At 42.1% G+C, this 24974-nt stretch overlaps 1 protein-coding gene and 1 long non-coding RNA gene across 2 annotated transcripts; one reads left to right on the top strand and one right to left on the bottom strand.

The window, feature by feature from the left end:
* Nucleotides 1–9989: 9989 nt before the first annotated feature.
* LOC115268710 (uncharacterized) lies at nucleotides 9990–10832 on the top strand. Its single transcript, XM_029876816.2, has one exon. The coding sequence runs from the start codon at nucleotides 10008–10010 to the stop codon at nucleotides 10830–10832; it is 825 nt and encodes a 274-aa protein (XP_029732676.2). The 5' UTR covers nucleotides 9990–10007.
* A 13118-nt stretch (nucleotides 10833–23950) lies between these two features.
* On the bottom strand, nucleotides 23951–24682 carry LOC115267279 (uncharacterized). The gene is made up of 3 exons (XR_003897714.2): nucleotides 24519–24682; nucleotides 24208–24415; nucleotides 23951–24148 (listed from the first exon to the last, which is right to left on the bottom strand). It is a non-coding gene; the product is annotated as an uncharacterized LOC115267279 (long non-coding RNA).
* Nucleotides 24683–24974: the final 292 nt, after the last annotated feature.

Raw genomic sequence — 24974 nt, forward strand, 5'->3', positions numbered from 1 at the left:
TTGTACATGGTGCATTTGGTGCGTGGGTGAATCCTTTTTCGACCGCAGTAGCCCATAGTAGGCCCGATTTCCGCTGATGATGCTCCTCCGAATTTCACGGCTCACGTTGTTGTCAGCCGTCAGTAAGGATCCAAGGTAGACGAATTCATCCACCTCCTCGAAAGCATCCCCGTCTATCGTAACACTACTACCCAGACGGATCCGGTCGTGTTCGTTTCCGCCTACCAGCATGTACTTTGTTTTTGAGGCATTCACCACCAGTCCGACCTAAGGTCTGACCTAAGGTTACTGCTTTGCGTTTCAGGCGGGTGTACAGCTCTGCCACCGTTCCAAATGTTCTGGCGAGTGGCGATAATGTCCATGTCGTCCGCAAAGCACACAAATTGTCCGGATTTTGTGAAAATCGTTCCCCGGCTGTTGAGCCCGGCTCATCGCATAACACCTTCCAGAGCGATGTTGAAGAGTAGGCATGAGAGTCCATCACCTTGACGCAGTCCCCGGCGAGATTCGAATGAACTGGATAGTTCACCCGAAACCCTTACGCAGTTTTGCACACCGTCCATCGTTGCTTTAATCAGTCTAGTCAGCTTCCCAGGAAAGCCGTTTTCGTCCATGATTCTCCATAGCTCTGCGCGGTCGATACTGTCGTATGCCGCCTTGAAGTCGATGAACAGGTGATGTGTTGGGACTTGGTATGTACGGCATTTCTGGAGGATTTGCCGTACGGTAAAGATCTTGTCCGTTGTCGACCGGCCGTCGATGAAACTGGCTCGATAACTTCCCACGAACTCATTCGTTTTAGATGACAGACGACGGAAGATGATCTGGGATAACACTTTGTAGGCAGCATTCAAAATAGTGATCGCCCTGAAGTTCTCACATTCCAAATGGTCGCCTTTCTTGTAAATGGGGCAGATTACCCCTTCCTTTCACTCCTCCGGTAGCTGTTCGGTTTCCCAGATCCTGACTATCAGCCGATGCAGATAAGTGGCCAACTTTTCTGGGCCCATCTTGATGAGTTCAGCTGCGATACCATCCTTACCAGCTGCTTTGTTGGTTGGTTGCCTTGGGCTCCCGTGCCTACGTTCTCCACGCCGTTCAGGAGCTGATCGAAGTGCTGCTTCCACCTTTCGATCACCTCACGTCCGTCCGTCCAGAGGCCTCCGTCTTTATTTCTGCACATTTCGGCTCGCGGCACGAAGCCGTTGCGGGATGCGTTGAGCTTCTGTTAGAACTTCCGTGTTTCTTGTGAACGGCACAGCAGTTCCATTTCTTCACACTCCGCTTCTTCCAGGCGGCGCTTTTTCTCCCGAAAGACGCGGGTATGCTGCTTCCGCTTCTTTTTGTAACGTTCCACGTTCTGTCGAGTCCCATGCTTCAGCATTACCGCCCTCGCTGCATTCTTCTTCTCCAAAACCGTTCTGCACTCTTCGTCGAACCATTCGTTCCGTCGATTCCGTTCCACGTACTCGATGGTGCTCTCGGCTGCGTCGTTGATAACTGCTTTCACTGTACTCCAGCAGTCCTCTAGAGGGGCCTCATCGAGCTCGCCGTCGTCTGGAAACGCGGCTTCGAGATTCTGCGCGTCTGCTGAGGCGACATCCGATTGCTTCAGTCGCTCTAGGTTGTACCGTGGCGGTCGCCGGTACCGTACATTGTTGATGACGGAGAGTTTTGGGCGCAGTTTGACCATCACCAGATAGTGGTCGGAGTCGATATTGGCGCCACGATAGGTCCTGACGTCGATAATGTCGGAGAAGTGCCGTCCGTCAATCAGAACGTGGTCGATTTGAGATTCCGTCTGCTGTGGTGATCTCCAGGTGTAACGATAAGGTATTCTGTGTTGGAAAAAGGTGCTACGAATGGCCATATTTATGGAGGCGGCGAAATCAATGAATCGAAGGCCGTTATCGTTCGTCTGCTGGTGGGCGCTGAACTTACCAATCGTCGGTCTGAATTCCTCCTCCTGGCCTACCTGAGCGTTCAAATCTCCTATGATGATCTTGACGTCGTGGCTTGGACAGCGATCGTACTCGCGTTCGAGTTGCGCGTAAAATCCGTCCTTGTCATCATCAGTGCTTCCGGAGTGTGGACTGTGTACGTTTATTATGCTGAAGTTGAAGAATCGGCCCTTGATCCTCAACCTGCACATTCTTTCGTCGATCGGCCACCAACCGATCACGCGCCTCTGCATATCACCCATCACGATGAAAGCTGTTCCCAGCTCGCGTATGTTGCCGCAGCTCTGGTAGATGGTATGATTACCTCTAAACGTTCGCACCATGGATCCTGTCCAACACACCTCCTGCAGCGCTACGATGCCGAACCCGCGGTCCTTCAGTAGATCGGCGAGTATGCGGGTGCTTCCAATGAACTTGAGAGATCGGCAGTTCCACGTACCGAGTTTCCAATCGCAAGTCCTGGATGGCGGATGTATCGTATTGAACTACTGGTCGTTTACAATGAATGAGGTCAAACTTTGACGATCGTTTATCTGTGATGTTGTGTATATATACAGGGGATGGCCAAAATGTTTGGGATAGGCAACTTTTTTTTCTCTCACAAAAAGTTCAACAAGCTATAACTTCTCATAGAGCGCATCAAAAAATCTCAAATTTTGACTGTTTGTCAACCTATTATGTGTGCATCATTGGTACAAATTTGGGCTCGATTGATTAACATTTCGCAAAGTTAGAACTATTCGCGTAAAACACTATTTTTCAGACAACTCATTTTTGAGGTGTCATATCTCGGAAACCAGTGAACCGAATTGAACGAAATTTTGTACGTACACTAACAATATGTAAATGCTTTACAAACTATTAAAACATAGGTACTTTTTAAACGTTGAAAAAAGTTATCATGAATCGACACTTTTTGGATTTTTCTCGAAAAAATGTAATTTTTTCACATCAATGTCAATAAATTTAAGTGTTGATATCCAAAGATTTTCCACTTCTGTTCTCAAGTTATCTCTAATCAGATATATTAGAGCCTATTTAGATTGAAGGAAGAACACATTTAGTAATTTTTGTGTGGTATTGTAAATTTGACTTATTTCCCTCTATATGGGTAAAAATTTCAATCCGATATAACTTAATTCGCCGTGAGAAAATATTACATTTTATAACGTCGTATTAAGTATCAATATATTGTTGATAAACGTTAAAAAAATCATTCAATTCGGTTCACTGGTTTTCGAGATATGACAGTTCAAAAATTAGTTGTCTAAATAATAGTGTTTTACCCGAACGGTTATAACTTCGCGAAAAGTTAATCAATCGAGCCCAAATTTTTACCAATGATGCACATATAATAGGTTGACAAACAGTCAAAATTTGAGAATTTTTGATGCACTCTATGAAAAGTTACAGCATGTTGTTTTTTTTTGTGGGAGAAAAAAAAAGTTGCCTATCCCAAACATCCCTGTATATTCAATAGTTTTCATTTGCAAGCTAAATTTTCTAACATTGAACTGTTTTGTTCGAATTTCAGTTCTTGGGCCAATTCCACCCCGAAGGGATGAAATTGGGCCAATTTTAGTTAAGCTGTCATCATCATCAATCATTGTCAAAATTAAAGTTGAAGCGTTTATTTTTTAAACAATGCTAAACAATGATAAAGCTCAACATTAATCTAGATCTAAAATATAGTTGTGACGACATACAAAGGGATGGACTATGAAATTTTGGCCCAATGACACCCCCTCTGACGGTAGCCAAATGGCGGCCGATGGCGGCACCAAGATCGACATAGGTGCACGGATCAAGATTGCGAGGGCTGCTTTTGCGAGTTTATGAAATGTATGGAAAAACAACCAAATTAGTCGACGCACTAAAATCCAAATTTTCAACTCGAACGTGAAATCTGTGCTGCTGTACGCCAGTGAAACCTGCTGTGTATCAGTGGAGAACACTCAATGGCTGCAGGTCTTCATCAACAGATGCCTGCGGTATATAATTCGTGCATCTCCAACGTGGAGCTCCATCGCCGATGTCATCAAAAGCCGATAGCGACAGCAATGGAGGTGGGTCGGCCACACTCTACGCAGGGGAGGAAACGAAATCTGCACGTAAGCGTTAGATTGGAACCCAGCAGGACATCGCAGCAGAGGCAGACCCAGAGGCTCATGGCAGCGCAGCCTCAGCAAGGAAATTAAGGAAGTCGACAGCAATTTGACCTGGTCACATATCAAGGCGATGGCTGGCAATTGCCCAGGATGACGGTCTTTCAATTGTGCCCTCTGCAGCACCGTGGCGTGGGTGCCCAGAACTGAAAGTAAGTAAGTAAGTAGTCCTACGTCAAAAATCCACCATGTTATAACTGTGGGCGTGCTCAAATAACACTAAAATGAATAGAGACAAGTTAAGTCTCAATCCAAACATAGAGCCAAAAACGAAGAAGAATGATGGACCTTTGTGTTATACATGTGGTTTTGAAAGCTAGTATTTAACTTATTTCTTCGTAGCTCAGTTACTTTTTCAAGTAAGTATAGCCCAATTGATGAATGCAAAACGTGACTGTTGCTTGCTCTGATCCCGGAGCATCTTCACAAAATCACAGCACCCTGCATTAACTATTGGGAAGTTCGCCACCGTGTCGGGCTCTCGGTTACGATTCGTTAGCCTGGGTCGGTACTCGGTCGGTAGTGTACAAACACGCGGCGGAAAACATGTTCTCAGGAAAAGTTATTTATTCAACCATAAAATTGGAATAATTTCACGCTCGTTACATCGCCGAGTCGAGCTGCCACAAATGTATGCGCATAAATGCAAATCGCTGCAATGGGAGAGCAGTTACCAACCGAGAGCAACATCATTTAGCGTCCTGACGATTACAACTATCAAAAGGAGGTGCAGCAACAGCCAGCAGCGTACTTACCCGGCCAAGGTTCAGGCTTCGAATGCTTTGCTACAAACGAGTGGGGTTTGCTTATGCAAAACAGTAGGAAGTACCTACTAGGTACGCAGAATGTCATTGATGGTACACAGTTTGACGGTCAAGGAACCAGCTCATCAAATAAGTCAAGGTTTTCAGAATAATACCAACAGGCTCAAGATGCATGATATTTGAAAATTAAATTCTTGAACTAGTGTCTGAGAGCTAACATGAAAATTTTAATCAATTATTTTTTAATCTCAAAACCTTTTCATGTGGGTTAGTATGAATGAAACATTAAAGAAAGGATGGCCGTCTACCGACAACTTCCCAATAGAGCAGTAAAAAATAAGTAGGAGCAGACAAAAAGATTTTCCTAAAAAGGAAAGAGAGAGAACGGGGTAAAACGGGCCGGATACACTGATTTCCAGCATCGTGCGGTGAATGACACACTCCTTATCTTATATTATAGATATTTTTGTGGTTAACTTATAGATATTTTTGTACTTTGCGTCAAAAATTCTTTCGAATCCATCTATTCCGAGCAGAGATATTGATTTTTTTTCGCGTTTTATACATATTTTTTCCATTGCTCAACGGGAAAAAGCCTCTAAACAACAACAGAAGCTTCAAGGTAATCGTGCATTCGCTGGTATGCAGATGGTCAAAGCTGGTAGCTTGCTAGCAAAAGCGTCGAAAGAAAAGGTTGTTTTGATCAGAGAAAGATCACAAGCGTTTCATCGGATGGTGAATCACGCCGTCATATCGGTTGATTTTTCTACTCTGAATGAGACGGCTAAACAGTACTATCAAATCGAACAAGAAAGAGTACTCCAGCAAACCATGGCGAATAAAAAGGTTTTCGAAGAACTCATTCGGTAGGTACTGCTGACGACTCTGAGTTTTATAAAGACAATGACAAAAATGAGAACGTTGATACCGTAATCCGGGGTAACATTGATCAGAATTTTCGATCTTTCTTGAATAATTCTCTTGTAAAAGCAAACGTTACATATTTTATATTTTCAAAACAAGTACTGGCCCTCTGATTATGTGTTAAACTACTCGAAAAAGTATTGTAAAACTTTAAAACATGTTTAAATAGGTTTTAAAATCTAATTTTTGATTTTGTTGATTTGGGGTAACATTGATCATGTCAGTGATCAATGTTCATTTGTGGTGAAAATACCCTTACTTACTAAATTCGGGGTTGCTGATTTCGAATATGTTGTCCAAATTCTTACAAATTATGTACTTTTTAAGTTATTTTAGGATTAAAATTCTCTAAACCACGAATAACGCCTAAAAATAGGCAATGGCTTAAGGAATTGATAGCCGACTTTTAATAAATCGTATATTTTACTGAAAAAGAGCATTTTCATAAAAGTTTCGTTTATTAAATCCAACTCTAGGATATCATATTTAAGTAATACAGTGGTTTCAAACCTCATATTGTATATAGTATTCATGCCAGGCATGAATGTTTATCAATGTATCTCATTGCGTTACGAAACACAGTTATGGAAAAATCGATTTATTTCATTGTTTATGAAATTCAATTTTCATGAATTGCATGTCATTTAATAGCTAAATGATAGCAGATTATGATATACCATTCGATAGCAAAAACTGATTCAATGTAAAATGCTTGTTTGAACATTTCCTGAGTTGGGTCAAGCCGATCAATGTTACCCCGCTGATCAATGATACCCCGGATTACGGTACCGAGGAATACGTTACGGAATACGTTGATTTGATGTCGACGAGGACAGTGAAATTACACCCGATAGAACTGACACCTGATGTCGGTTCTTACAAGGTTTCTGACTCTGATACTGGTGATAATCAGCAAATCTGATTTGTTATGCATCGCATGTTTCGTTATATTGTTGAACTGTGTTACTCGGGCCAAATTGACCCTATTTACTGACCGGGGTGCCGGCTAATTGAAGCCCAAGCTCCTTTTCCATCCGGGGTCGGCTTTACTTGCTTTCAAAGGCTCTTTCTTCACATTTGTTAACTATACAAGCGATTTTTAGGTTTAAACAATTTATTAGGCAACTTATAGCTGTGTGTGTGTATGGTGGGGGCGTAACTATGAGAACTATTTCCTAGTTGTGATTTGAATATCGCTATTTTTGTAATATACACCGTGTCCAATAAGTTCTCATACAAAATACAAATTTAAAAAATATAATTTTATTTCACATTGGTGATTCATATTTTCAAAATGAATACGTGTATTGAAAGGCCACACAATACTGATTAAATAAAGCATACGGTTTAGAATAACTTTATTTTGTATTTGTTTTTATAAGCCTAGCAGTACACTTCCGTTTTCTGAAATCCGTTTTCTCCGGCACGCAAGAAAAATCTTCGAAAAGTTTTTCATTGTACAGTAGCGAAATATAGTCCATAAGGATAAATTTTGAGTTAATACCCCAAGTTATGTACCAAATAGATATACTAAGGCAAAAATAATACAATTTTAGTGATGATATGATAAGAAATTTGCAAGTAAGCTCAACTTGGGCTGATTTTCATAAAAATAACCGTTATATCAAAGATAAACATCATAAAACGTAAACTTTGGACAAAATTTACCACGATAGGGATGCAAGCATGTTTTATAAGTGAGAATGGTGTGAATCAACCAGATAAAATGCACCCATGCTTCTTTAACACAACAAATCCCATTGAAATAGGTAAATGCACATTTTTGTTTAATTTACGTTTTATTTTGTACAAAATAAAACGGCTCCGTACTCCACCAAAACAAGAGCTGATATTTTTTCTCTTCTGGTCATAGTTGCTACTAGGAATGGAGAAGACAGGAACCTAATTTGTTTCAACTTAAAACCATTACTCGTTAAAATACGATGAAATATCAATGAAATGGCGTGCGTTCCAGCTGAAATGAATTCAATTTGATTTTGTATGAGAACTTATTGGACACGGTGTAATATCGCTATTTTTGAAACTAACGTGAAGATTTCATAAATCTTTTTAAAAGGAATTATTGTCCTTACCTGTTATGAAGTCGTTTTTAGTGAAATGTTTGCTGCATACTCTAGGATTCGATGTTGGTTGTTTTGTACTTCGTAACACTCTTTTCCATTCTTTGAAGCGATGTTTATACTTCGGAAAAGTGTGTAAATGAACACTGCTTCGTGGTATAAAACAATCTTTAAAATAAGAATGATCCTCCAGCTGTACGGAAGCAGCTGTTACATTCGGAATTCGCCTTCGAGGACATTTCACCAAGCGCTGTACACGTAAACTGGGTATTGCGTGGGGCCTCAGATAATATGATTTCACTGAGAGAAAAGATACATTAACCATTAGTCACATGAACTAAACATGTATTCTTGTTCTTATATATTAGTTCCTACCTGTAATGAAATCAGTTGGTTAAAAGTGTTTTGGCATTCAGTTTCCGGTAAATGTAGAGCTTTTTTCCATTGCTTATGGAAGCGCAGGTTCTTCCGTGCGGGAAACGGTAGAAGAGTCCTCAGCATTTTACTTTTGCATGTAGCAATACAGTAATACCCGTTCTGCCTTACAAACGGGGGCTTATCCGGTAAACATCTTGATGGGGCCACTGTAACCGTTTGGTTACAAATTGTAGATTTTTGTTTTGTATTATATGTTGAGTGTCGGACCCTTCACGTTTCTTGTGTAAGATCAGTAGAAGTACCACAGAAGCGTTAGGGTCCCGTGCCGCTGTAACTGTGTAGTTTCGCTACCAAAATCAAACATGGATGGAATAATGAGCAAGTGGAGCGAAATGTTACATACAATGATGGTAAAAAAATGACGGAAGAGGGAATTTGGGATGATAAGAGAGAGCACGGCCATTGCTTAAAACTGGGCTCAGAAAAATCAGGCGTCCGTGCGCTGAAGACGTGATTTCCGTAGTGCAGTGGTTAAAGTAAACGAGAAATTCAAGAAACCCCCCCCCCCCCTTGAGAGGAGTCAAGGGATTGAATGGGAATTAATACCGTTCAGGTAAATTGAATACCCTGCAGTTAATCTAGAGATTATTTTCAATATGTACCGTCCATTAGGACCTCTTTTGTTGGACCTAAAATAGGTCTCCGTCCAGCACACGGCTCGGCCCGTGGAACCGGGAACGGTTCCCGCGCCTAACCATCAAGGAACCTCAGTCCTCATAGGAGGACGTACAGCTCGGGCCGAAGGCCCTAATTACCAAGGAGCTTTCCCCTCTCGACTTCCCAAGGTGGCCATGCCACGGTCGGTCGATTGCGCCCACGAGGGAAGACGCCTGTGATCCCCCCCCCCCCCAGCAACGCCCGCTGGTCCCGTCGGCCGAGTACCGGCCCCGCTCGCCTCGTCATCCGGCGAGATTTCCGGCCGCACAGCTGGACAGGAGTTGCTGTGTCGGCCAACGAACCCACCATCATCAAGCAGCAGCGGTATGTACCGGTACCACCGAATAGCATAGGACACACATAACAAATTTACACTAAATTATTACACAGAACAACACGCACACGCCACAATTAGGACATTTAATAAAATTACAAAGAAATGTGAAAGTTCCGTGTGTTTAGTGTTTTTGTATCGCGAAAGTGCCCTTGATTACCCAGTAGCTAGCCGACCCTGGGATTGCCGGAGAGATCTTGTGTCCTGAGTCGGACCGGCACTGATAAGTTACCGATACGTTTCAATTGGCACCCAGCCAAAAGTCCGCGAAAGGTAATCAAGGGACCGAAGTAGCATACAAAAATCTAACGATTTTTGCCGACGGAAGGTGGCAGGGATACGTGCTTGCACGTATGTCTCGCCCCTTACGCACTATCTTCACTCACTTGCGAAATCTGTGATAAGACGAAGCTTTTGCTTCAAAAGAGGTCCTGAGCACATCACGGACACATTTGCTCTTGATTCTCGTTTTTTCCGTACAAAAATTCGTTGATGTTGGCAAATTTTGTGTTTCGTGAATCGTTTATGCATTGTCCAAACATAGATCATAATTGAACTTTACTGTTTCTGTCCAATCACAATGACAACACACGCGCACTATTCATTTTAATCTGTTTGTTTTGGTCCAATACTATGTTTTACGATTTTCTTTTACCCATACACAACACACACTGATTCTCATTATGACTCGCAAACGACGAGCAAAGGCTGAAGCCAATTATCATCCAATCAATTGGCAGCCGTCGACGTACGATGCGGACGAGTCGGACTTGGAGGACTCTTTTGAGATGCCTCGTCCGTTGCTCTCGACGCATCCTAACTACCCGTTGGAGGAGTTAGAGCTGGACCTCGAAGAGACTTTGCATACCATTCTGGAGCAAAGAACTTCAGGGGTGATGATGCCAGCAGACGTCGTTAAAATTAAACGAATAATTTATCTCTTCATGCGTGACATGAACATCGTCACATGCGATGTTAATTCTCGCTATTTGCCCCCCAGCGCGACATGCGAATATAGGGCGCCGGAATCAGAACCAGAGGAAGAGATCGAGTTGATCATACCTAGTTCTGATTCCGAAGACTTCGAAATGTCCTTCAGCGAGCCCGAATCTGATTCGGAAGACCTGCTTCAGGTAGAAATGGGAACGAAAAGGAGCCCAATGTCACGTTATTCTTCTGGTTATTTCTCTCCAGATTTTGACACCAGTAAGTCGGTGCTTCATTCATCGAAATTTCCCCGAGACTTACCTGGTGAAGCTTTCCTTACTTCCAAACAACAAACTTCGAACCCCGAATCCCTACGAAAGCAGACCCGATCGTTCAAGATCCGGAAAAAGGCCAACCTAAATCTTCGAGCGGAACCTACGGCCAAAGAACTGTGCAGCGAAAACTTACTTCGATTATTGGAACCCAATCCTTCAACGAAAAATCCTCGTTCCGGACGCACACCTGGAACCCCCCAAAAAGTCTTTTCTTTCAACAAAAAGAAGAGGAAGAAACACTTCTAAATTAAAATCTTAACAAATCATTTTATTTTTCTTTTGCCGTTCACTTGCAATTATTCGGCAGTTTGCCTTCAACCCGGCGAGGTGCGGGAGTTATCACTTTTCCCCAGTTGCCGGCGGCAGACATCGCTGGATGGAAGTGATCTGTAAAAGAGTAAATGAACTACTTTTTAGCAAATTTAACACCGAAGGGCTATGGAATTGTTAGTCGATTGTGTTAGTTGTTATGAGAATCGTTAGCTGTTAGTTCTGGTTAAGTCGGACCGACGGATGAAAGACTCCGAACGGTCGTGAAGACAGACTAACATGCAGAAAATTAGATCCAACTTACCTTGATTTATTGAGGGGATCCATACCAGCCCTGGCAGGACCGGGGGAGAGTTGCGAGGGGTAAACGAAGGTGCCTTCGCCTTCTTCCACCTGTGGAGCGGTTGGGAGGGGATCGCCCACTGATTTATTGGCCAAATCTAAAATCAATACCGACCAAGTTAGATGGTTTGGTAATTTTATTGTGTACACTTTACTTACCTGATTTCGTCTTGCAGCGGCAAGACTGTCATCACGGTGTCCCGGGACAAGTATGGGTTTCCTATGGGCCAATCTTTCGTAGCAAAGATTGTTGCCACATAGCGCAACAACCCTGAATGAATTTCATTCACCTGAAATGAGCAAATACACGAAGATTAACCTTCGTTATGTTTTTTACACATACGTACGTACTACTTACCACACATTGAAGAAAAAGGCCACTTCAAACTCTTTTTCGCTGTAAAATTCCTGTTCAACTGCACAGCATAACGTAAACATATACATAACGAACAATAGAGATTCTGTGTCAGTTCACTTTGACAGATTCATGACGTTTCGCAAACTGTCACTGACACTGTTGTGTCAAACAGTTTGCCCGCCGGCGAATCAATCCCGCCAGGGGATTCGGCCGTGCTGATCGAATGTGATCTATGTGTTGTAAATATTTGTAAATAGGGTTGTAAAATTGTTTTTCGTTGCGCAACGTGTAAACAGAATTGTCTACCCATAATTCGGGATATTATATAAGATTTTTAAAATGTTGTGTACATATTTTGCATGTGTTAATTTATTTCATTTTTCGATTTTAATTTGTTCATTTGTGCACGTACGTAGATAATATTTTAGCATGTTTTATTATTTATATTTTTAATTTGTTGTAAAGTTCTATTATGATATCGCGCGATAGTAGTGTTAGTAGATTTTTTAATTTGTTGTTGCCTTGTTTTGTGAGTATTTTAAAATGGTTGTTGTACATCCACGAACCGATGGCGGCCGAAGATGACTTGAGAGAGTAGATCGAAAAACTAGGAGTGGGTAATGTCTGAGACATAACCGCAATGTTGACGTAGGACAAAGGCTGGAACGAGATTCCGACTTTTATATTTCCATAATACAATGTTTGTTGTTATGATAATACAAATGGTGGACTGATGTGTTGAGTAAAGTTGTTGTGTGATCGCTTTCGCTGAACGCATTCATAACCCAACAAACAGTTTTGCTGTATAAGAGTAAAACAAATCATTCTTAAGCTAACTTTAGCTCAAGAAGCTGTTATTCAGCTGGTTCGGTTACTTGAAAAGATGTTGACTAGTTCAAGAGTTATTTCGTTTTGAAGAAAAATGGTCAAATTACTGTTCCACGAGAGAATTTTCATCGAGCGGATAAAATTATTAGATAATTGAACGGCGTTAGATAGATCTTTTCAACTAAAGTTTAACGTGAAACTCTTTCGACAATACGTTGTTTTCATCCGGGAAGAACATATTAGTGGCCGACTTCACTATTGCTGAACTACCAAGCTTTCAGTCTGTCGCTTTTAATTGTCCGAATCATAACTCATGAGGAATCATTTTCGCTGATCCTGGAAAAGACCGTTTATAAAACGGAGGATTTTGGCAAGAAAATTGCATGAGTTCATCACGCAATGCGATTTTACCCATACTGAATGCACCTGTTTGCTGTCGTGGATGAGATTCCTGGTGCTGCCACCACGACAGCCGAGAGTCATCGCTGAGTTTGTGTGCTGCTGCCTAGCTGGGAGGTGGAATCTCCACTTTCCTTGACTGATCCATGGAAAAAGACGAAAGGTAACAGAGGAAACAGCTGTGATTCCCCTAAATTAGCAAATGAAGCTCCTCCCATTCGGCGGGCTTTCCAGTTTATTCCGTTTGCATGACCCGCCCATATTGTGTCAGACGTTTCAAACGACTTTGAGACAATTTCTAATCGAACGGATAAACTAATTGAAGTATTGAATAGTTAAGATCATTTTAATTCGATAAATATTAGAATGAAACAATGTTCCAGACACAATTGTCCGAATAAGATAAAGCGTTACTAAATTTCGTGTAGAAAAATTAGTGATCGATTTTGCTGTTGCTGAGCCACCACGCATTCAACCATTTACTTTTCGAATGCACAGATCGATGGAATATATCGTCGGTTTCCTGCAATAGGGGCACAACACAAAATTTGTCATTTTTGAGATTTTGATGGCAAATGATGGAAAACTATGTAAAATTTCATCTCACAAAGACCCGTTCCAAAATTCGTTGTGAAACGCGAGATTTGGGCATTTTCACCAATTTTCCGCAGTAAGGGCACAACTCAAAATCAGTCAACTTTTTCAATAGTCGTTGAAAAATAGTTGTCAAAAATTTATGAAACAGATAGTCCTTCAGCCCCTTTCAATGATACAACAATCAAAATTTGTTTACTTTTGTCAAATGATGAGAAAAATAATTGGATTTGCAGGAGGTGCTTCATGATTGCCAATTTTCAAATGCTCATTCTGAAAATTCACATTTTTTGAGTTGTGCCCCTATTGCAGGAAACCGACGATATCCGAAAATTATCCGATTTATAACTCTTAAGGAATAATTTTCTCTGGTCCTGAAAAGGTCCGTTCAAATAACGGTTGATTTTAGAAAGACAATTGAAAATTATCCGCACTGAATGCGGGAAGCCATCGAAAACTGCCGCCGCCTGCTGCCGTGAATGAGATTCCTGGTTCTATCAGATAGATAGTCGAGAGTCGTCGCTGGGTTGGTGCGCAGCTACCCAGCTGCGGAGGTAACTTCCATTGCCGGGCCCACCGCAGCCGTGATCAGTGGATGAGATTCCTGGTGCTATCACTCGTCGCAGTTGACGTGCTGCTGCGCAGCCGTGGACGTGATATCCACCTCCACCCTCCCTGACTGATCCAACGAAAATGACGAAAGAAATCAGAGGGAACAGCTTTTATGCCCCTAGATTAGCAGATGAAACTCCTCCCATTCGGCTGGCTTTCCAGTTCATTTCGATTGCATGACCCGACCCGCATGCTTCGGATGCTTCAAACGATTTTCAACCAAGAAATGAGAGAAATTGTCATCTAACAAATAAAGTAACCAAAATATAAAAAGATTTAGATCATTTTAATGCTAGAATTAAACAAGGGATCGTCCTTAAATTACGGCACACAAAAATTAGTCATTTTCAACCCCTCCTCATCCCTATGTCACACTTTTTGTGTGGGCCTCTGAATTTTTTGCATGGGTCGTCACACTTTGCTGACCCCCCCGCCTCCCATCCTTTAAACGTGACGTAATTTCTAGACGCTCCCCAATGTTTCACGAAAAATTGTTCTGATAGGACAATCTGTTGCTAAATTCTGGGTGAAACGAATAGTGGCCGGAATTCAATCTTTCATTTTTCGATTGAACCACACATTTCTCGATTGATGGAATGAAATTATCTGATTTACAACTCCTGAGGAATTTTTTCCGGTGGTCCTGAAAAGGACCGTTTGATTATTTGACGATTTTAAGAACGAAATGGCATGAAAACATCATGTCACGCAATGCATGTTGGTTTTCTCCTTGCTAAATACAGGATGCCATCGAAAACTGGTACGCCGCTTTCTGCCATGGATGCGGCTGGGTTGATGTGCCACTGCTCACATCCACCCTGCCTGACTGATCCAACGAAAATGACGAAAGAAATCAGAGGGAACAGCTTTTATGTCCCTAGATTGGCAGATGAAGCTCCTCCCATTCGGCTGGTTTTCCAGTTTATTTCATTTGCATGTCCCGCCCCGCATGCACCAGACCCTTGAAACGGTTAATCAACCCAGAAATGAGAACATTTTCATTTAACGAATAAAGTAACCAAAACATTGGAAGATTTAGATTATTTTATTTCGAAAAATGGTTAAATTAAACAATGTTTCACGAAAAATGGTCTGGATAGGATAGAGCGTTGCTAAATTCATGGTGGAATCATTAGTGGCCGGCATCATTATTGTTTTACCGAGCGATGGAATGAAATAACTATCTGATTCACAACTCTTGAGGAATAATAAGCTAGGGTCCTGAAAAGAACCGTTTGAATATTGAACGATTTCAGACAGAAAATTGACATGAATCAATCATGCCACGCAATGCGTGTTAGATTTTCCCGTGCTGAATGCTGAACGCCGTCGAAAATTGGCCCGCCGCTTGCTGCCGTGGATGAGATTAGTGATCGCCTTCACTGTTGCTGAACCAACACCAAGAATTCAATCTTTCACTATTTGTTTTCACTACACTTTCTCGGTCTATGGAGGAAATTTATCCAATTAACTCTCTAAGAAGCATTTTCGATGGTCCTGCAAAGAACCGTTTGAATTATGGACGGTTTTAGGAAGAAATCGAAGTCAATTCATCATGCCACGCAATGCGTGTTGGATTTCTCCGTGCTGTTTGCTGGAAGCCGTCGAAAATTGGCCCGCCGCTTGCTGCCATGGGTGCGATTCCGGATTTTGCTGCTGCCTCTGCCACCACCGTCGATCAATCCGATGTTCAAACACTTCCTTGGTCTGCCGCGTTAGACGGTTAGAAGGTGAATGTGCAACAGCACCCTTGCCGAAAACCACCGCCACCGAGCCGACACGGCCGTCAAAGAAGAATGACGAAAACGCAAACGAAGAAACTGGGCAGCTTTCGTTCGATGCGTTCACCTCAAGACGACAAAGACAAATGAGGGAAGATGCGAAGAAGCAGTAGCTTTTATATTCGACGGGAGCATCCAAAATGTGCTCGATCGTGATTGGCTGGAATAAACATGGGTTTACTTTTCCCAATTTTTCAATAGTTTGCTATTGAAAATCAGCAAATGTTAATATTGGACATAATTGGTGTAAAGATTTCCAATCGATTGGAGCCAAAATTTTGAAAATTCAACGAGAAATGGCTGAGTTATTAACGCTCAAAATCTCCACTTCAAACGTAACGCGGCCGATTTCTGAAAATTTAGAATGACACCCGGTATAGAAAAGAGAGACGTAGTCCTACGTCAAAAAACACCAAAATACGGAAAAAATCACTTACCGGTTGACTGCTCAGCAGTTTTCCTACCCAATTCCAGCGTTTAATTTGGGTAATTGGCTACAATTGTGCGGTAAACAGGCTAATTTATTAATTTGTTATTGAATCGCCACTCGACATGACTGTTGTTTACAAACGATAATCACAAACACCGCAGCGCCTCCTGTGTGTCGTTTTGACGTGTATTTCCCTATAGGACGCGAAGCTCAGCAGCGAAGCGAAAGTTATTTTTAGAAACAACCCGGTTCAAGATTATGATTTAACACATTTTCTGTACCGTACGTGTTTAATACATTAATTGGTAGAAAAGGCATATCTCAATTTTTGGTAGCCTTTCTTGTTTTGCGTGTGGGGGAATCTTTCTGGAGTAATTTCGTGCCACCATTTGGGCAACGATTCTGTTTGGGATACTTTTTTGCAATAACTCATCAATCTATGTAGTTGGCTTTATACTGGGCATATCTGAGCGTGTACAAAAATCAAGTCAATAGGTATAAATTTACCTATGTTAAATTGAAAAACTTCTCAAATTAGAATCGTTGGCCAAATTGTGCCACCCCTAATCCATTATTTTATCGATCTGTCTTTATTTACAGCCAATTGACTTAAGTTTTGGAACTTGCGCCATGAAATTTCCAATTCCATAGCAGGAAGTGCCTGCCGACGCCGTAGAACAAGATGAAGTTCAAAGTAGCGATGATGAGATTGATCCCCTGGATGTCAAAAAGAAGCATGTGGTTGACGATATGTTTAAATAGGCTAAGACGGTCGGAGTCTTCGGAATGCTGTATACTGTACCTCGAAATGTCGACGAAGCACGAAATAAATCCAACCTCTTCCCGAAACGTGCACGAACAGTGCGAGACCAGAATCGCAACGCTGGAAAAACAAAAATTTGACCTGTTCACCGAAAACGCACGGTTCTAGAAGAAGAAGTTGACAGAGCAAAACTGGAAGCTGCATTGTAATAGTGTATAATGCGGACAACACCAAATATTCGTCTACCGAACGGTTGCCGAAGGCTTCTCCGGATGTGAAGGAAAGCGTCTACCTCTTTGTCAAGGAATTGGTATAATTGTGGTCGGAAAACATTAGGTCGGGTGTCGAATTATCCGGTGGCAAAAAGAAACATCATTGCAACGCAGTCTACGGTGGGGGCCTGATCCGTCTCAGCGACTACACGTGCACCTACATAGAATGCAAGCGATACATCGGTCGAACATTCGGACCCAAACAAAGCCAAATTTATCAAAGCTATTGACCTGACCTGTACCGTTCAGGGGCTTGAAAACACGCACTCTACGGAATGTGATATTTTTGTTTGATTTATGTAAGTCCGACATCTTCCTCCTAAACTGTATTAATTGCCATAGTTTACAACACACTTGTCTTAAGATTATTCTATCAAATAATATTCCTCCTAACATTGCTGTTTTCTTCACTAACAGTTTCTTATCTGATTACTTTTCCGCAAATCCTTAAGAGCCTTCGCGATGTGGTTGATACTATCACAAATCGTGAATACTCTCCATGCTTCAGAAACTGAAACCGAATCTTCATCCGTCTTTGTCAGAATGTGATAAAACGAGTGCTTCTCATAATATTTCTTGAATGCCGCAAATATGTTCTGATAAAGACGTTGGATCAGTGAGGTGGTGTTTGGTTAAAATACCACTTTGACATTCAATATTGTTGACTTTATTCTTTTCACAGACCGAGGGCAAAGTACGCGGTTGATCAACAAAGGCTTCGAAAGGCGATTACCAGAGGCGTTACTGCAAAAGAGAAGAGTAATTCCCTCCTTTGTTGTCTTGAAACCACTTGCACTCTTTTTCGCTTTTGAAATATAAGTTCTGTACGGTATTTTCTTCCAGGACAATCCCGTTTCGTCACACTTGAATACTTGAGCAACGATCTGTTTCAGTTGCTCGTTAAATGCTGCTGCCGCTTTATTCATTCATTTATTTAGCATTACATTACACTCATAATAAAACTGAATCAACAATTTTTCGCCACAACATTCAATTCGTGGCTCAGTCCTCCATCCTCGGTCCCACATTTGTCAGATCGTTCTGTACCTGGTCCACCTATCTTGCACGCTGCCCTCCAGGTCTTCTTGTACCATCGAGATCTTTTGTGAACATCAGCATTACAGGGTTGTTGTCCAGCACTCACACAACATGCCCCACCCATCGTATCCTTTCAGCTATTGGCACCTTCCGGATTCTGGGTTTGCCGTAGAGTGAAGCGTGCTTGTGGTTCATTATTCGCCGCGAAACACCGAAAGTGTCCCCGTCTATCATAACACTGCTGCCTAGGATTGCCCTGTTATTCGTGGTTGCGCCTGCCAGTAGGTATATACTTCGTTTTCGACGCGTTCACCGTGAGTGCTGCTTTGCTGCTTCACGTTTAAGGCGGATGCACAGTGCTTCGTTCCAAATGTTCTAGCAATAATATCCATGTCACCCGCAAAACAGACACTTATTTTACCTAACCGGTCAGACTTAGGCCTGACTGACCACTGCTGTACATAGGAGTCGTCTCCATTCTGCTCGGTCCATGACTGTGTGTCTCCAGTTCCACACTCTGCGAAGGGTCCGCAGATCGTCCTCCATTTGATCGACCTACCGTGCACGCTGCGCACCACCACGTCTTCTTGTACCGGTCGGATGACTCTAGATAACCAGGTGTGGACGATGGTTGGTTCTCTCAGCAGCTGATGCAGTTCGTAGTTCATTCGCCTTCTCCAATTCCCGTCTTCCATCTGCACTCCGCCGTAGATGGTACGCAACACCTTCCGTTCGAAAACTCCAAGGGCGCGTTGGTTTTCTGCACGTAGAGTCCATACTTCGTTCCCATAGAGGACTATCGGTCTAATCAGTGTTTTGTTGATAGTTAACTTCGTGTGACGGCGAACTTTGTTCGATCATAGAGTTCTGCGGAGACCAGAGTAAGCTCGATATCCTGCAAAAATGTGCCCCTGAATTTCTCTGCTGGTGTCGTGGTTGGCGGTCACCAGTGAGCCCAAGTACACTAATTCTTCAACCGCCTCGATTTCATCACCGTCGATAGAAATTCAGGGTGGCGGGAGCGGTGATTTTTCCTTGGAGCAGCTGAACGGACTTCATGAAAATCGTTCCACGCGTGGTTATCCCCGCTCTCCTTATTACACCCTCTAACGCAATGTTGAACAGCAAGCACGAAAGACAATCACCTTGCCGTAACCCTCTGCGAGATTCGAAGGGACTAGAGAGTGTCCCTGATACTCGAACTACGCACATCACTCGATCCATCGTTGCCTTGATCAATCGTTTCAGTTTATCCGGGAATCCGTATTCAAAACAGACACATTGACCGGATTTCGTGAAAATCGTGCTTCGGCTGTTGAGCCCGGTTCGTCGCATAACATCTTCCGAAATTTAACAGCAAACATAGAAGTCTATACCATGTCGTAGTCCCCGGCGAGATTCGAAGGAACGAGACAGATCACCCGATACCCTTATGCAGTTTCTTACACCGTCCATTGTCGCTTTGATCAATCTTCCCGTTCTTGTCCATGATTTACTATAGCTCTCTGCAGTCGTTACTGTCGTACTCCGCCTTAAAGTCGATGAACAGGTGGTGCGTTGGAATCTGGTATTCGCGCCGTAGCTAAACTGCCGTTCTACGCCCGATTGTCCCATGTTATAAGAGAATCCCATATAACATGGGACAATTATGCGTATAACGGCAGTAAAGGTCTAGACGGCTAGACCACCGGTATTGGAAATTCACCAATTATTCCAGTCCAGAGTTTATAACATTGTCCTATATTATCCAGTATTCAGTGGACGTATCGCTTAGCGGAGATTGGAAAAGGAACCAGAGCATGCGGGGTTATTACCTACAAGTTGGCTTGGAACGACTTACGAAATAGATAAGATTGAGAACTTTTCCTTAGACAAAACTATGCGCTCGATCTCGAAGTACAAATTTTAATGTAAGTTTCGGACATGAGCATGGTTTTGTATGGAATATTATTGGAATGCTTTCTGTCCCATATGTGCATATTAGCCATATAGCCGAGGCGGTAAACGCACGGGTATTCAGCATGACCATGCTGAGGTTGACGGGTTCGATTCCCGGTCGATCCAGGATCTTTTCGTAAAGGAAATTTCTTTGACTTCCTTGGGCATAGAGTATCTTCGTGCCTGCCACACGATATACACATGCAAAATGGTCATTGGCAGAGGAAGCTCTCAGTTAAAAACTGTGGAAGTGCTAATTGAACACTAAGCTGAGAAGCAGGCTTTGTCCCACACGGGAAAAAATCCGCTGCTTGGAACCTGCTAAATGAGTCATGATTTCGCGTAAAATTTGTGTTTTCATGTTATAAATATACACCACAAAAAAAGGTCATAATTTCAAGACTCATGTTGCCGTAACGTCACCTTGGCGTTACGTTTTTAATATTTATTGACAAAAATTTGTAAGTTAAGTCATGATATAATGCCCATGAATACCAGAACTATTAACTAGATTCATAAAACCAGAAGCGGTATTCATAGAACTTGTAGTTGTCATTTATGATTCCAGTTTTATTAGCGAAATTTGGTAAGTCGGTTCATATTATCATGAAGTACGTACTCGAACTATGAACTAAATTTATGAAAGCTTGAGCATTACTCATGGTGCAAGTATTTGTCATTTATGATACTGGATCGATTTGCGAAAAATGGTAGTACTGGTCATGTTATCATAAAGCATGTTCTAAATTTATTACCTAATGTTATAAAAACATAAGCAGTATGCATGATTCTAGTATTTTTAATTAATACTATCGGATTAATTGGTGCAAAGTGGCATTTAAGGTCATGTTATCGTGAAGCACGCACTCTGAAATCATGAACAAGGTTCCTGAATATTGAAGTAATTTTTATGATTCTGGTATTTGTCAATATTTATTTATCATTGTGCCTTCAACCTACTCAATAGCCCGCAGTAAATCGCGGGTGCTTTTGGGTAGATCTACCGCTGGGATTTTGAACAGATGAGCCTGCAAGAACATCCAGAGGGGCTTGCAGTCTGGTGCATACTGGAGATTCAAAACATATATCACTTGCATGCAAATGCAAATGGCATGGAGGATGTGGTCTGCCTTGTACTCCGCTCCCCCGAAAATAACGAGCACCGCTCCTTCTCCCCGCGATGCCCCAACCGAAACAATTTGCGGCTGCAAATTAAGGTTCTCAAATTTTTCCTTAAGGAAATCCAAGCGCGTGCTGATTTTATGTTCCATGTCGCCCGCCGTCTGCATAGAAAAGAAAGGATTTCTATTGAAAAATATATATAATAAAATAAAGCAAGGCTTAATTGTATAAATTGTTAGTAGTAATAAAATCATTACGTGAGCTTGATTGTTCTGCTGCTGATGAAGCTGGCCGGAGTTTTGTGCCGGAATATAGAGTTTTTTTCACTTTCAACTTCTGGAATGTAGTTCAATAATTATATAGTTTACTACTATTTAAGTAAGAACAATTCACTACACTTTTTCGAAAACCAAAAAAAAATCTCACCGGAAAACTCTGCCGCTCACAAAAGGTGCCTTGACAGAAGTGACAAAAATGGCGTAGGTGATTCTGCGCGAGGGTTTGCGTAACGCTTACAGTGCCCAAATTCGTTTGTTGTGATTCATGATTTTATGACTCTGCGTTATGTTTATACGACTCAGCGTCTGGTTGAGATGACTCGGCGTCATAGTTTCATGACTCAGAGCCATGCTATCATGACTATGCTTTATGGTATTCAATTTATGAAAACGAGCTTAATTTTTTCATAACGCTTTTGACGGCCATGGCTTTTGTTGATGGAATCAGTTATTATTATTCATGATAATCGTTGTTAACGTCATGATATCATGACTTGTAGTTACAATATCATGAAGCGACAAGTTTTATGATTTCATAACATTTTAGTCATGGATCCGGCAACGAATTTTTTCCCGTGCAGTGAGGACGTTACGCCAAGAAGAAGAAGAGAGTGCATATTAATGGATCCCATTGAATGGATATTGATTATGTGTTTTAGTGTAACGTCCAAACTGGGATAGTGACATATGAGCATTAGTATGGGACTCGCTTGTATGGAAAAAATAAATCCTCGCTCCAGTCGACTTTTTCGATCCCATTTAGGTCCCATATGAACTGTACAAAATTTCAGCGCAATCGGTGAAACTATAATTTAGCGCAAGCGGTTCAAAGTTTGCATAGGATTTACTATGGGAAAAGTTACACTTTCAATCAAAAAATCCCAGAGGTCGCCCTTTGTCTCCTTAATTCAAATAGATCAACGCTTCTTGTAGAAAAATCATTTATGAAACTTTCCTTCGAAGACCCCACAACGATTGGATGCTTGTGGAAAAAGTTATTGATTTATTACCGATTAGTGATCCAACGAACGGCTTTTTGTTTTGTTTTATCAGCAGCACTGCTGCTGCCGTTGTTGCATGGGATGGCGGGAGGCATCACCACCCCCGGAAACAGCAGCAGCCAAGGCAGCAGCTACAGTGCTGCTAATAAAACAAAACAAAAAGCCGCTCGTTGGATCGCTGATCGGTAATAAATCAATCACTTTTTCCACAAGCATCCAATCGCTTTGCGGTCTTCGAAGGAAAGTTTCATGAATGATTTTTCTACAAGAAATGTTGATCGATGTGAATTAAGGAGACAAAGGGCGACCTCAGGGATTTTTTGATTGAAAGTGTAACTTTTCCCATAGTAAATCCTATGAAAACTTTGAAACGCTTGCGCTAAATTATAGTTTCACCGATCGCGCTGAAATTTTGCACAGTTCATATGGGACCTAAATGGAATCTAAAAAGTCGACTGGAGCGAGAATTTGATATTTGTCCCATACTAATGAGCATTAAGCAGTTACCAAGTGAAATCACACTGCGCTAATTGATTAAACGTACAGCTGTCAATCAGCAGTGGGGCCCAATATCATTCGTACATCTTCCAAAAACGCAGCTCTTGAGGCACTTGAAGTAAATTGCATTTATCCGGACATAAAAGTGAACAGCTTGATCGTTGTTGTAGCTCATGCGATAAGCTCTTGTGAAACATGTTAATTACACACCTTCAACCCGTTCGTGACCCGACATGATTAAGCATGTAATTGAACCACAAGTCCTACACACATTTGAGCACCCACCGGGCACCATCTGAACATAACCTCATCTTGTATCACAACATGACACAACGGACGGGGAGATTCGCCCTCAATCCACCCTACGACAGCAAACGGAAAACCAGCGAAACTGGCGAGCGTCTAATTTACGATGCCGATTTTATCGATCACCGTCATCGTTATTGTTGGTAGCCATCACTGCACTACTGGGGCAGCATCCGTGTACACGCATCCCTCGGCACAAAGCACACACTGTTTCGGAATTATGATCGGGACAATATAGTGACTGCTGCCGAACTGCCCAGAAGAGGCCATCCGGAGCGGTGTAGGAAAAGCAATTCAGTCTGACCACGAGTTGCATCACAAGCCGTCCCTAACGCCGCCGCGGTCATCGGGCTAGCTGTTGCCCCATTCATTAGGGACTGCAAGTGGTATACTCACCATTCCAATGAGTACCGAAAGTTTATTCTTACCGCACAGGGGTGGCTTCAGAGTTACGTATTATCTAAATCAGTTTCAAAATATCTCAAAAAAGGAAATTGACAGATGTTTTTATAACTAAATATTATTTATTCCTAATGTGGTATGACATTAAATAATTAAATTGAACAATTTTCTAAGATTTGTTGCCTAAAGTTGAGATCAAACAATACTTATCGAACTTCCTCGCAGTAACCTCGGTCTGCCGTTTTCAATCGAAAAGTCATTGCTATGAGCGATGTTGATACGATGATTTCCGAAAGACAACCCTTGACTTCCGGTTTGTGCTGACGCAGCCTAGAAAAAAGATTGCATGAGAGTTTTGCGGCAAATGATCATTTCCTATCTTGGATTACCGAAATTCCTCCTGGACCCAGATGGAGTCCCTGCGCAGATGCGGAGTTTGCTGCAGAAAGTCCCCCTAGTCCAACGCCTGGAATCCTGCCGAAAAGTGAGTCGCCTCCCACGTGGGATAGTCTTGGTCCTAGTCCAAGCCCAAGTCCGAGGCCGGGTCGATGATTGATGGCGCTGGCTTGTGCGTGTGCCCCGGGTAGAAACAATCCACTGGCAAACATAGAATCGTGTATTATAAAACCAGAAATTACAATTTTAGAAAACTAGTGAAAGTTCGAGATTTTTGATGAGATAATTCCAGAGAGGCTCTTACCCTAATTGTCTTTTCCGTATTGTATGCTTCCTCATTACTGAACTAGGTTCATTTATAGCAAATAGTGATTCATCTCCAGTCTTCCTCATCGCATTGTCTTCCACTGATCCATCTGCAATATAGTGCAAGTGCATAATATAAATAACACCGTAACATCTATGGGACATAATATGAGTAATGCCGGGTCGCTGAAATCCAGTTTGAATGAATAACCGAACAAAGCGAAACTGAAAAGATCAATTCCCACACAAGTTTGTTAGAACAGGTTTCACTTGAACTGCTATGCGCTTAATGATGAGTGTGATAATGTGCAGGCAAATGCGGAAGCAGGTAAATACGGAAGCAGAATCAGACCGGCATTAGTGAATAGTTCCGATTATACTTGGGGAATAATGATAAACTAACAACCATTTCTATTGATACTTTCTAATTTGCTGCCTGGTGGAAAAACTGCGG

The sequence above is a fragment of the Aedes albopictus genome, chromosome 3 (genome assembly GCF_035046485.1).
Source record: "Aedes albopictus strain Foshan chromosome 3, AalbF5, whole genome shotgun sequence".
In the NCBI taxonomy this organism is placed as follows: Eukaryota; Metazoa; Arthropoda; class Insecta; order Diptera; family Culicidae; genus Aedes; species Aedes albopictus.

Coding starts and splice junctions, on each gene's coding strand:
- LOC115268710 (XM_029876816.2), top strand. CDS start 10,008: ATGACTCGCAAACGACGAGCAAAGGCTGAAGCCAATTATCATCCAATC.